The sequence below is a fragment of the Astatotilapia calliptera genome, chromosome 9 (genome assembly GCF_964374335.1).
Source record: "Astatotilapia calliptera chromosome 9, fAstCal68.1, whole genome shotgun sequence".
Taxonomy (NCBI): domain Eukaryota; kingdom Metazoa; phylum Chordata; class Actinopteri; order Cichliformes; family Cichlidae; genus Astatotilapia; species Astatotilapia calliptera.
This window is the reverse complement of record NC_137430.1, coordinates 25,399,939-25,413,544: the sequence shown is the minus strand read 5'-3', so window position 1 is coordinate 25,413,544 and position 13,606 is coordinate 25,399,939. Positions and strand designations below refer to the sequence as shown.

The 13,606-nt window shown below is 38.8% G+C and overlaps 1 protein-coding gene across 1 annotated transcript; it reads left to right on the top strand.

The window, feature by feature from the left end:
- Positions 1–4,450: 4,450 nt before the first annotated feature.
- Positions 4,451–12,429, top strand: LOC113028712 (patched domain-containing protein 3). The gene is made up of 4 exons (XM_026179094.2): positions 4,451–5,170; positions 7,266–7,387; positions 9,544–9,689; positions 9,918–12,429. Exons 1-4 carry the CDS (start codon positions 4,451–4,453, stop codon positions 11,486–11,488), a joined length of 2,559 nt encoding a protein of 852 aa, XP_026034879.2. The 3' UTR covers positions 11,489–12,429.
- Positions 12,430–13,606: the final 1,177 nt, after the last annotated feature.

Sequence of the window (13,606 nt, the reverse complement as noted above, 5' to 3'; positions counted from 1 at the left end):
GAACCACTGGCATAATGGAAACTCCTCTTTAACAGTGAAGGGAAATAGAAAAGAGAAGAAGAAATGAATGCATCGCAGGAGTTTAGAAAGAAAATCCAGTGGACCATGTTGAGATTGTGCTTCTGCTTCTAGCTGCTTGCTTTTATAAAGATTCTTTATATAACCTATAAAACAACAGCACTGCCAGGTAATTTATTAACCTGTGGTGTTTATGAAGAAGTGTTGCACGACTGCAGTCAGCTGTAGTCGGTTTGGGAACTGGGATTTTTCCCCGCCAAAAAAAAAGAATATATACTAAACTAAACACAACTAAAAATGATAGAATACGATTGGTGAAGCACTGGAGCTACTAAAAAAAACAAAAAACAAAACACTTCAAGGAGGATCTCAGCAGGGCCAGGCCAGACCGATCAGCAGTGGTGTTGTCCTTTTGCCTTCAGAGCTGCCTGAATTCTTAATGGCACAGACTCAATGAGGTGTTAAAAACCTTCCTCAGACATTTGTTCCCTTTTGACGTGATCAGTATCACACAGTCGCTGCTAATTTGTCGGCTCCACATCTACGATTCAAATCTTCCTTTCCCAGACATCCCAAAGGTGCTCTGTTGGATTGCTATCTGATGACTGTTGAGGTTATCTGAGTAGAGTGAACTCATTCTTATGTTTAAGGAACCAGTCTGAGATGATTTAAACTTTGTGACACAGTGATCAGAAGATGTGTACACTGTGGCCATAAAAGGATGGACATGGTCAGCAATAATATTCAGCTAATTTAATTGAATTTAATTTAATTCAAGTAAGATGGTGCAAATTGTAGGCTCAGTTTCCTGTTCTTAGGTGACAGAAGTGATACTCTGTGTGGTCTTCTGCATCAAGGATCAACATGTTGTGCATTCAGAGATGCTCTTCTGCATACCTTTGCTGTAACAAGTGTTTATTTCAGTTACTGTTGCCTTACTGTCAGCTGTAAGCTATCTGGTCACTCTCTCCTGACCTACTGCATCAACAAGGTATTTTTACCACCCACTGAGTGTTTTCTCTTTTTATGACCATTCCCTGTAAACCATAGAAAGCATTGCGTGTAAAAATTCCAGTAGATCAGCAGTTCCTAAAATATTCAGACCAGCCCATCTGGATTCAGCTACCATGCCAGGTTCAAAGCCAGTTAAGAGATCCTTCTTCCTCATTCTGATGCTTGGTTTGAAATTTAGCATGTTCTCTTGAGGCCATGTAATTGGCTGATATGATATTTACAATAGCAATTCTAATGAAGTGGCTGGCAATGTGGCACAGTCAAATTAAAACTGCAAGCCTTTCCATGGTTGAGTTTAATGTGTGTAAAAATATAGAATGTTTCCCCTGTCTTTTCAAATTTTACACTCATTTGTTGTATAAATGAACTGCAGCTTCAAACATCCCCACAGAAAGTCATTAGCATTGGTTCAGTGTCATTTTACTGTCCCTTGATGCTTTGAATAAATGCTATTTCAGAGTCTTCTCCACTCTGCCAAGAATAAAACCCACAGGGGGAACAGTTAATCCTTGTCCATCTTGGCACATTAAAAAAAAGGAAAGCATTGGCATATAATTCTGGCACTAAATATTGGTACTGAAGCAAAGGTAAAAACACTCGCCCACCATTGCAAAGATCTGAGTTAAATTCTTGGCAGCTGGTTGCGTGCTTTGGTGAGAGTGTTTGGGTGGAAAGCCATTAATAATAAAGTTTAATATAAACATTGTATGGGTTTAGGAGGTTTGGGTTTTCATCTTCGTCATTTGATTTTCGTTAATGATACGATTATGATATTACAAAGGTCGTCATGACTGGTTTAGAAATGTTTTTTCTTTGAAGGGTGCCTGTGCTCTCCCTTAGAGGTAGGGTGAGGAGCTCAGAGTAGAACCATTGCTTGTCAACATCAAATGAAGCCAGGTTTTCCTGGTTTTCTGCAACACATTCACTAACACAGGAGGGAGAGAAAAGCTAATGAAAGTGTCAACTTTTACTCATCCATCTGAAGATGGTAGCTTTTGGAGTGGAACAACTCATTTGCATGCTGATGCAAACTGAGAGCTAAAGAACAAACACCAGTGTTTGTGTCTATTGTTTACAGTCTTTAATAGCCTTAAAGACAAAAGGCAAGTTGAAGAAAAGATTTGATTTAACTGATGTCTCCAGCAGTCTTCTGCCAACTGTCTGCTAGAATCACCAAGAGAATGAGAAATTGATGACCCCATGAAGGACCTCTGCAAGATGAGATATGAGCTGTGGCTCGAAGGCAGGGCTCTGACTGACAGCTGAATGACAGGGGTTAAATGATATCAATGGAGACAAGCTTGGAAGTGTAAAACTAATCCTCCTGGATTTTCACACCTTGTGTGTGTTGCTAAATTCCAAACACATTTTTATAACTGACCTTCAGTTGTCCCTTGAAACATTATGGGGGAAATTATAGTTCAGTGGTGGTAGCACGTTGGCAGTCCACGGCATTTTGTGCCCAGCTAGGAACTGCCTGTCTACCTGCTGAACATCTGTTGTCAGATGAAGGCAGCATCTATAACACCGTTTATGGTGCAACTATTGAATTTAAGTGCTGTTGTTGGTCCATCATGGAAAAGAGCAAGGTTAGAAGACACAAAGAGCTGGAAGGAAACTGACTGGAACACTGCCTGCACGTTGTTCGCAGAACATTTTTGATCATCAATTGTTTAAATTTTCCCATTCCTGGTGAACTTCATTGTCAATTCCTTAACTGTTTCCTGTTGACTGATGCCCAGTGCCATCCACGTCGAGTGAGGTGCATTTGGACTGCATGGAAGCACGTTTGCATTGGTTGAGAATCACTCTCTGTAGGCAAATACATAACAAAATCCACAACACTGCAGTACAGTAAATTTAGTGTGAAGCTTAGGTTACAATCAGGTGTGGTTAGCTGGAAATCCAATGACCGAATAGTCATTCCTGTCATAGTTCTATGATGTTGACTTTAAGGACACTGCCTGGGGTGCACGTGCAGTTGAATTATAAATATATTATAATGAATTACAATCAATTAAAAATTGTCAGAGGACGAGTCTCTGTGGTCACAAAAACTCCATGTGAACCAAAATGTGTCACTACAAACCACGTGATAATGTTTAGTCTGGTCACTGGCCAGGTGTGTTTGGGTTGGGAGCAACAAATGTAAGTACATGACAAAGGTACTGTGTGAGAAAAGTGTGAATTTATGTTAATTTCACAGCTAATTGCAAGCCTTCATACACCTATAGTACATTTTGAGATACAAAATGTATTGTAGAAGTGTACTATAGACCAGAGTACCACAAACCAGAGTGTTTGTGGTAATTCTGGGGATTTCCAGCATCTGGACAGTTTGACATAGAAGTCGATGTTCCCTAAGGTCAGTGGGTACAAATGGTCATAACAGGAGATTTAGGTTGCATCATAGCAGCAGCAATGGAAGGTTCAAGTAGTTCACAGGGAGTTGACTTTAATCAATCAATCAGTGAAATCAATCAAGGCTTTATTCACCTCTTCCCATCGTTTCAATCCCAGCGGGCAGCCTTGTGGGGGTTTGAACAGCCGGTTTCGCTTTCTTAATTCTTCGATAAGTCAGGGCCAAGCCAGCTCTGATTCGCCAGAACCCTGTTACCATGGTTCCGAATAGGTAGATATCTTCAGCACTCAGGCTCACCCAAGGCCAAACTTCTCGTTGAGAAAGGGGTGTCAATTGCATTTAGGGACCAGTTGATCAAATCCATAATTCCTCTTTTAGGTTTTAGAGAACGGACTGTGAGAGAATGTTCCAGGGATAAGTAATACAAAAAACACGAGACTAGACAAGGACATAAGAGGCTAAGCAGGGAAGCTAAGGGAGAGGAGGAGAGGAGCTACATGCTACAGCTTGGTAACAGAAATGCTTTGACCACTCATTTTAAATTTCAAAATGTCAAAAGAGTCTTCACAGAAAGGGATACTTTGATATGACTAACTAATTTAAGAAGTAATCAAATTTTTTTATGAGCTTGTTTGTCTTCAGCATTGAGTCTACTTAAGTAATTTTAGTGACATGACACAACTACAAAGTAATTTAGTTATAAAGTCACATAGTTATAACACAGTTTTACAGGTATAGTTGCAACATAATGTCATAAAATCGGATTTTTCACTGCCCTGGTTATTTTCATTAAGTCAGAGCAAGGTCAGCATTTGGTAATCCTTGTCTAGGTTCACTAATTAGCTTGTTTCCTTTTATCATTCTAAAGGCTTGCCTTATCGTTTTACTGTCACAGAATAAAAACTGAACACTGAATAATTTGCATGTCATCTTGTTTTTCCTGGAATAAGGGTAGCTCTTCCCAGAAGCAATAAGTATTAGGATTAAGCTTATCTTGACACCCTTTATAAGTGTGCAGTCACAACAGATCCGTGTCACTGCCCTGCAACACTAAGGATGGATTCTAGACGCACTGACTGCCTGACAAAGCCTCTGTCACGGCTTTTTGAAAATCTTGGATCAAAAGTAGGATCCTATCCATTATATTTTTTCATTGTTCCTGTGTTACTCTCAGCAGCACTCAGCGGGGGTTTCATTTTTCTCGAGGGAAGACAGGACAATAGTCTTGAGCGCCAGTTTACGCCAACTAAAGGACCCTCAAAGGCAACCAGAGCCTTTGTGAAAGAAAACTTTCCCTACAATTACTCCATGTTTTCTGAAGACAGACAGTATGACAAGGGCAGCTTTGCATCCCTCATTGCTATGGCCAGGAACAGCCGTAATCTACTGGACACACTTGTTTTAGAGGACATCATCTCACTTAACAATAAGATCCTTGATATCACTGTGGACAATGGAAGACTGGGCTTCAATGAACTGTGTGCCAGAGCCAACGGAGAGTGTGTTTCAAACCTCATCCTGGAAATCCTCAGCTACAGTCTAACCAATCAGACCAGCATCACCTATCCAGTCCACATGCACAAAGCTACTCCACTCTTTCTAGGTGCAGTGCTGGGTGGTGTTATTACAGATGATAGCGACTCAGTCAGAAATGCTGAAGCTGTCAAACTTTTCTACTACTTAGATGATCGGGAAAGCACAGCTGAAGCCTCAAAATTATGGCTGAGAGAATTTAAAAAGCTCCTATCAGACAACACAGACAGCGAACACATTTATGTGAGTATCACATCATTACTCATGTTTTTATTATTCATTTTCTTTTTAAACTTTAAAGTTGAAGCAAGTAACATAACCTCTCTGAATGCTTAAACGCAAACAGAGATTCTTGGGTGTATTTATTCGATGTGCATTTACGATTAACTATTTTTCACATGACTGATGAAATGCTTTGCAAAAGCCACAAATACTTTTAACAATGCCATCAAATGATGTTTTTTGTGTTTAGTAATGAGTATTATTATTTTTTAATAAATCTTTCATAAATTTTGAAAAATAAAAAAGTTTTGTGCAGACTTGTGCTTCTAGCCCAAACTCTTCCAGTCACATGGTTGCAAAAATTGGGGCAAAAACAATGACCTCAATCACAAAACTAAAGCAACATAAAATGATCACAGAAAGATACATTTGACCACAGACCGACTACAGAAAGATTTTCTTCATTGGAATGTGCCACCAAAAGCTTTTTGACAAAAAAGAAGCATTGGAAGCATTGTGCGGTTTAATGTTCTACTTGAGTTAAAGACAATTTGGATGAAGGTCAAGTACGTGCCATCAGCAGTGGAAAACTACCAGCCACACTGAGTGGTTGTTTCTTTTTTTATTGTCCTTTTTTATGTTGTTTGTTCTCTTTACCAACAGCATGGAAAAACTCCATAAAAATACCAAAGTCATGCAAAAACACCCCCACAAAATGTCACGTTACAGTGTTTTTAATTCATAATGCCATTATCAGTGATGGTTTAACAGCTTATTGTAATGTAATTCTAGTTTTAAGCCTCATTTTATTTAGTTAAACAAAATATGATTTAGGAATAACTACTTTACTTTTATGTTGTTTGACACTGACATTCTCACACTTTATGCACAAACTAGTTCATGTCTTCCCCCTGTATTTTTTTGGAAAATAACTTTTTAAATCTTCAGTGGGCCAAGTGGAGTCCTCTCTTAGAGGAAGCTCTTTTCTGCCGCTTGTATCTGCGATCTCGTTCTTTCGGGCACTACCCACAGCTCGTGACAATAGGTGAGGGTAGGGACGTAGATTGATTGGTAAATTGAGAGCATTGCTTTTACTTTGGGTTCTCTTTCTTCACCACGACGGACCGGTACAGCGTCACTGCAGCCGGAGCACCAATCCATCTGTCAATCTCCCGCTTCCTTCTCCTGTCACTCATGAACAAGACCCTGAGATATTTAAACTCCTCCACTTGGGGCAGGATCTCATCCTTGACCCGGAGTGGGCACGCCACCTGAGGACTATCGCCTCAGATTTGGAGGTGTTTATTGTCATTCCCACCGTTTCACACTTGGCCACGAACCATTCCAGTGTGATCTGAAGGCCATCACCCGATAAAGCCAACAGAACCACATCATCTGCGAAAAGCAGAGATGAGATTCTCAGACCACCCAAGTGAAAGCCTCCCACCACTTGGATAGGCCTAGAAATTCTGTCCATAAAATTTACTAACAGAATCAGTGACAAAGGGCAGCCCTGGCAGAGTCCATCATGCACTGGAAACGAGTCTGACTTATTGTCGGCTATGCGGACCAAGCTCTTGATCTCATGATGAAAGGAAACTACAAAAATGGAATAATCACAAACTGAGCCATTAAGAAAGTATTCCTGAATAATAGAGTCATTTATAACCTGAAAATGGTTGTAATGTGAACTATGCACACATTTCTTTTAGTTGGCAGATGTGTTCCAACATTAAACATGCTCATTACAAGGTCTGAAGATTTCCTTGTTGAACTAACATTGTATGATTTGAAGAACAAAAAACATTTCTGCAGGGTTTCTTGTAAAAGTACTGTACTGCTATCACATAGTGCATTATATTCATGAGAAGATAGACTGTTTGGATTGAATTTCCTAGTTTTTGGAAGTAAACTGTAGAAAAGTCTAAGTGGAGGAACAGGCAAGCATTACAGGCCAGAGGAAAAATCTAAATATTTGACTTTTATGGGTGAACTGCCCTTTTAAATCCAAACTGTTGAGTAACACTGATGTAACAGCTGCCAGGACTTCCATGTGCAATCATTTTTTGTGACTTAAACGCTCAAGCTGACTTCCTTCTGCTGTGCTCTTTTGTAGGTGTCTTACTACACCTCGAAATCCAAGCAGGATGAGATTGACAGCCACACCACAGATGGCTTCCCCCTATTCCTCATCGCTTATGGCTGTGCTGTCACCGTCTCTGTGATATCCTGCCTGAGGTAAGAAGTGATCAGCAACCGTCACGCAGTAAGTGGCAAAATCCAGGATGCAGAGCGCTTGTCTGACCCAGGTCAGGTTACATGTAGTGCAGTACAATTAACTTTTTTTTTTGTTTTGAGCTATTTTCATGTAGATTAAGAAGTTTGAATTCATAGTTACAGTTCTAGTAAAAAGAAATAGACCTTCTTTAAATTCTAAGGACAATAAAACTAATCTGGTACTTAACAGTTATGGAAATACAGCCTGAGGTGAAGAATAACCAGGATCTATATCAATGTATAACAGTGTCTTTATTAATTTAGCAAACAAAAAGCTGAAGTTGAATCTGAAGCAATGTGTGGAAACCTAACTACACCCCCATGATTCAGAAGCTTGTAAAACCACCTTTAGCCTTAATAATCTGAAGTAACGTGAGCAATTGTTTTACAGCGTTGCTTCAGCTCATTGAAATCTATGCACAGCTCTCTTAAAGTCCCACCATTTCAGTCAGGTTGAGGCCTGGATCTGGATGTCTCATGATCTAGTTTCAGTTTTAGCTGTTAGATGGCCTCACGTTTGACTCTAGAATAACTCCTCCTATAGAGGAGTTAATGACTGATTCAATTACTACAAGGTGCCCAGCTCCTGTTGCTGTAAAACATGTGCAAATTATCACCCCTCCTATTAAACACTGATAAGACTCACATGCTTAGTTGTTGAAAATCAAGCTACAGCCAGAAGCTTAGTCAAAGAGAGAAGCTGCTGGCCTAGTTTTGTCTTGAGGTAAAGAGCAATAATGTCTCACTTAAATCTTTTGTACTTGGAAAAGTTTTTATTGCACTTTGATTTATAATCCAACTGAAGAAACACAATCTCAATTACCGAGCTTTAGAGCTTCAGAGTTACACATCGGAGGCATTTTTTTTTTACCTTTATCAGAGCCAAACATTGTTTCCATTTTTCATATTTAAAGCAGCTGATGCCTCTATCTTCAAACTGTTTGAAGACATAAGAACGTATGGTGAACAGTGCTTTTAAAAACAGTTCATGTCACATGAAATGTCCTCTATTTTCTGAGACTGACACCCTCCCCACTTTTAAGATTAGGTTATAATTTATCTTTTTGACAACACGTACAGTATAGGCAGGACTTGATCAGGTGTCCCTGAATCCTCCTTTAGTCACACTGCTAGTTCTAGGCTCCCATGATGCATCCAAATATTTAATCTTTACTCAATCACTCTGTGTTTATACACAACACTGCATTTAATCATTGGTAATATTACTCTGACTCGCTTCCGCAGTTCTTCCCCATCTGGTAACAGCAGATAGCCTCCCCTCCCTCAACCTGGTTCTGTCAGAGGTTTCTTCCTGTTAAAAGGGAGTTTTTTCTTCCCACTGTCACCAAGTGGCTTCTCAAAGGGATTTTCTCTGTATTATTGTAGAGTCTTTAAAAGTTTCTTGACTTATTATCACTAACAACTTCAATTAATCAACAACACGCTGTGCACTTAATCAGTAAAATTCTTACTTACTTTTCAATTTACATAAAAATATTATTAGAACATGGTCTTACATGTTAGGTTAACATACAACTGCCCATGTTTACCAAATGATTACTTTCTGAAGATACAATTTAAAAAACATTTATGAAATCTTCCATATTTTTCTTAAAAAAAACTACATTTCTATATTTAGCTTAAATGTAGATTTTTTATAATCTTATTCCACAGATTTTTAAGGCGGCACGTATCTTTTTTTCCTGGATATTTAACCAGGTAATAATTAACAACAGGGAATATAACATATAACTTGAGTAACACGGAAAGATAATAATTAACAATCAGGTCAGTATATTTACCTTCTGTTTCTCTTTTTATGACGGGACATTTTCAGAGCATGTGATAGCTATTGTTTATCAGGTTTATGGCTCAGATTGTGTCAGGTGTTGCCACCTCTGTATTAACTATGAACAACAGGCTTTTTTTTTACAAGCTTCACTTTACAAATTGTAAGAACATCCACAATAAAAGGTCATATTTAGGAAGTTGTTTTGTTATAAAACATCCAACAATGATCCTTTACAGGCTGCCCAGAAAAACTGGACCTTGCCCTCAGTTCACTGTTATCTTTATCATCTGTATGGATTTAAATACAATTTATTCCTCCTTGGCAGGCTGGACAATGTGAGGAACAAGGTGTGGGTGGCTGTCTTCGGTATCCTCTCCGCTGTGCTGGCAGTTCTGTCTGGCTTTGGCCTGCTGCTTTACATCGGAGTGCCGTTTGTTATCACCGTCGCAAACGCCGTTTTCCTTTTACTTGGTGAGAAAAATTCACTCTTGGCTTCTTTCCTTCCACACTTTAGTTTTAGCTTTTAGCTGGAGGTGCAAAACCAGCCAAGTAATTAAAAGTGTAATAAAAGTAATAAAGGTGACAACATAAAAAAAGTTTCAGTGGTGTTTTATAAGGTGGTGACTTTATTCATTTATAAACATGTGAGTCATGTGAGTACCGTAAAACTATCATGAACTGTTATCACTTTTTTCCCAGGAATTGGTCTGAACAACATGTTCATAATGGTGTCTGACTGGCGGCACACACATGTGAATGACCCGGTCCCAAAGAGGATGGCTCACACTTACAAAGAAGCCATCATGCCCATCACCATCACCGCTGTGACCGATGTTCTCAAGTTCTTCATAGGTGTCAAGTCTTACTTCCCATCCATGCAGGCCTTCTGCTTGTACACCAGCACCTCAATCATATTCTGTTACATCTACACCATCACCTTCTTTGGAGCCTTCTTGGCTTTAAATGGGCGGCGGGAAGGCAGCAACAGGCACTGGCTGACCTGCAAGCGAATCCCATCAGACAGACCTAAAAATCGCTCTGAGCTATACAGCATCTGCTGCGTGGGAGGTGACTTTGATAAGAGCACTGGAGCAGAGAAGATGCAACCAGTCAGCTATTTCTTTAAGGATTACTACGGCCCATTTTTGATCAAACCCTGGGTCAAGGGAATGGTGATCTTCTTCTTTGTGGCATATTTAGCTGTAAGCATTTATGGATGCCTCCATGTACAGCAGGGGTTTGAGCTTCACGACCTGGCAGCTGATGACTCCCTTGTTAACACATTCAACAGGAAGGATCGGCATTATTTCTATGATTATGGCCCATCTGTGATGGTTATTATCAGTGAGCCTTTTCCATACTGGGATGAAACCAAGCGGCACGAACTCCAGGCATGCGTGGAGGACTTTAAAGGGCTCCGCATTGTAGATAAAGGCATTTTTTCATCCTGGCTGGACTCTTATTTGTTGTATGGGCAGGCAAATAATTTAACCCTTAATGATAAAGATGCCTTCCTCAAAAATCTCCCTCATTTTTTTGAATTATTCCCTTTCTACCAGCAAGATGTGAACATCACCGGAGATGTCATCCACGCCTCCCGAGTTTTCGTACAGATGGTTGATATTGACAGTGGCAGCATGGAACTTTATGCACTTAAAGCACTTCGGTCCACCTCAGCTGATTGCAGAGCAGCTTCTTTATTAGTCTATAACCAGAAATTCATCTTCTTTGACCAGTATGATGTTGTAGTGAGCAGCACGATCAAAAATGTTGGTGTGATCGCAGCTGTGATGTTCATCGTCTCTCTCCTGCTCATTCCTAAGCCTATCTGCTCATTTCTGGTGACTTGTTCGATTGGTTCAGTGACTGTAGGCGTGACCGGCTTCATGGCGCTCTGGGACATCAGCCTGGATTCCATATCCATGATCATTTTCACCGTCTGCATTGGCTTCACTGTCGATTTCTCCGCTCACGTGTCTTACGCCTTCGTCTCCAGCAAAAAGACGGATCCTAACGCAAAGGCTGTGGATGCTCTCACACATCTGGGGTTCCCCGTCCTCCAAGGTGGCTTGTCCACCATTTTCGGGGTGTCAGTGTTGTCTGTATCAAAGTTTAACACCTTTAGAACATTTTTTAAGATTTTTTTTCTTGTCATGTTTATCGGGATGGTTCACGGCCTTGTTTTCATCCCAGTAATCCTGACAATATTCACACGCAGGTCAGAAAAGGAAGAGAGCAAAGAGAACACTGTGAAAGTCACCAAACTATAACCAAAAGTGGCTACAGTAAGGACTTTTAGTCAGATTCAATTTTAGATGAAATTAGAACAGCTGCTTTGAAAGTAAGTGATTTCAGTATAAGTTAGATTTATTTAAATAACAACCTTACAAGTGAAAATAATTTAGACTTTATGATGTAAGATATTCATTTATGAATGTGTTGTATTGTCTAAATTAGAACTCCAAAATCTGAGACAGTGCCCCTCCCAGTTTATTTATTCTTGTTTTAGACACATTGCCAGTGGCTAAAACAACCTTGTTTGATCTTGTTTGAGATGCTCCACTGATTTATTGACAAATGTAAACAATAAAATCAAGTATGAACACTTAAACTAAAGTCTTATTGACACTGGATCTCAGCTACAGTGAATATTTTTCAGTGCATTATATGTTTTGTCTGCATTGCATTGTGGGATCCTTATGCTGTTACAGTGTCCCATGCATGCACATTCCAGGAAACAGTATGCATCTCACTACTGTTGGGTGCATGATAAATGGTGAACAGACTGGTTCTAATATAATGCTTTTCTTCGCACTTTTATGTCTACTTGAGCGCTTAAAGCGCTTAATACAACATACCGCATTCATCCATTCACACACCCATTCACGCAAGCATGTTATTCTGTGTCCAAGTGCCTTCTGTCTAACATTCACACACATTCACACTCCTGTGTATGCACTGGGTACAGCTCGAGGTTCAGTATCTGGGGCAGCAGCGACTGAACCACCAACCTTCCAATTAGTACACAAACTGCTCTACCTGAGCCAGAGCCACCCCCCTGCATAATAAGGTCTTGAACTATTAAAACAAAATCTCACAATGTGCACCGTAAAAAAAAAGAAAAAAAATTTAACAAAAAAATCCTTAAAAAATATTCTGGGAGCTAGAAATGAAAATGTGATCTTCAAGTTGACGCAATATAGACTCAAAATCTTCAAAATACTGAAATAGTTCAGCTGATGCCATTTTGTAAAGGCAGAAAATTCAGAAAAACCTCAACTCTAAACATGAGGTTCATTCATTCTATATACTCAAGTGTTTCATTCTATATTTTCAAATTTCATTTTATATATATATATATATATATATATATATATATATATATAATCTTTCAGGGTTTTCACGTAAATATAAGTGTAATTTCTGAACATCCCTAAAACGCATATGGTGCAAACTCACCTTTTCACTAGCCCTTGACACCAACAAGTCATAATGAATCTGCCGAGAGAAAGAATAACAAATGTGGGAACAGGGGACACTTAAATAGGTAAATAGATAAATCTGTCTAAATCCAAAGAGTCATACTGCTTAATGCTAATTATTTTGTACAGGTAGCTGAAAAGCTAAAACGGCTAACATCACCTCAGCCATTAGCATTGCTAGCAAGTCCGCTCTCCTCTTAATATCATGAGAGGGAAGAGTTGGTTCAATAGTTTCTATTGTTATTACTTTACTAAACTTTTACCAATTTTGGTAATATGAAATACATCAACTGTGAAATTAGCGTAATGATAGCTTTTGACACAATACTTGCAGATTTTATACACTCATAAAAAAACATTGATACAATTTTTCCACCAGTTTTGTGGTGATAACCTCTGTAATTTCACAACATGTCTGTTAATGAATAAACAAACCAATGTTAAATTACAGTAAAATTCCTTTTTCCTCTGTCATTCTTTGTGTTATTTTACACTAATTTCATCACATTTTTGATATGTTTGTACAGCATAAAGCTAGTTTTCAGTAGTTATATCTTTTAAATAAAGAAAGCATCTTAGCATATTATGTTTATATTTTTTCTGTGTAAAAGTAAATAAAATGTTTCTGTTATTTTACGTTAGAAACGTCAATATAGAGACTATTTTTATTTTTGTAATTTTACTAATTGATAAACCAAACTAGTTTTATGTTTTTTTTTAAAAATACGTTTGCTGCATTTAGTGAGAAGATGTAATTTAAAAAAAATCTTGAGACAAAAACTTTGCATTGTTTATGGTTTGTTTAAAATTGAGGAAGGCAAAAGTAACCCACAAAGACACTTATTTGGGATGTAAAGGAATAGAAGAGTTGCACGATGGATCAAATGCAGCCAGCAAATCAAACTG

Coding starts and splice junctions, on each gene's coding strand:
- LOC113028712 (XM_026179094.2), top strand. CDS start 4,451: ATGGATTCTAGACGCACTGACTGCCTGACAAAGCCTCTGTCACGGCTT. Junction 7,388..9,543: donor TCTGTGATATCCTGCCTGAG/GTAAGAAGTGAT, acceptor CCTCCTTGGCAG/GCTGGACAATGTGAGGAACA. Junction 9,690..9,917: donor CGCCGTTTTCCTTTTACTTG/GTGAGAAAAATT, acceptor CTTTTTTCCCAG/GAATTGGTCTGAACAACATG.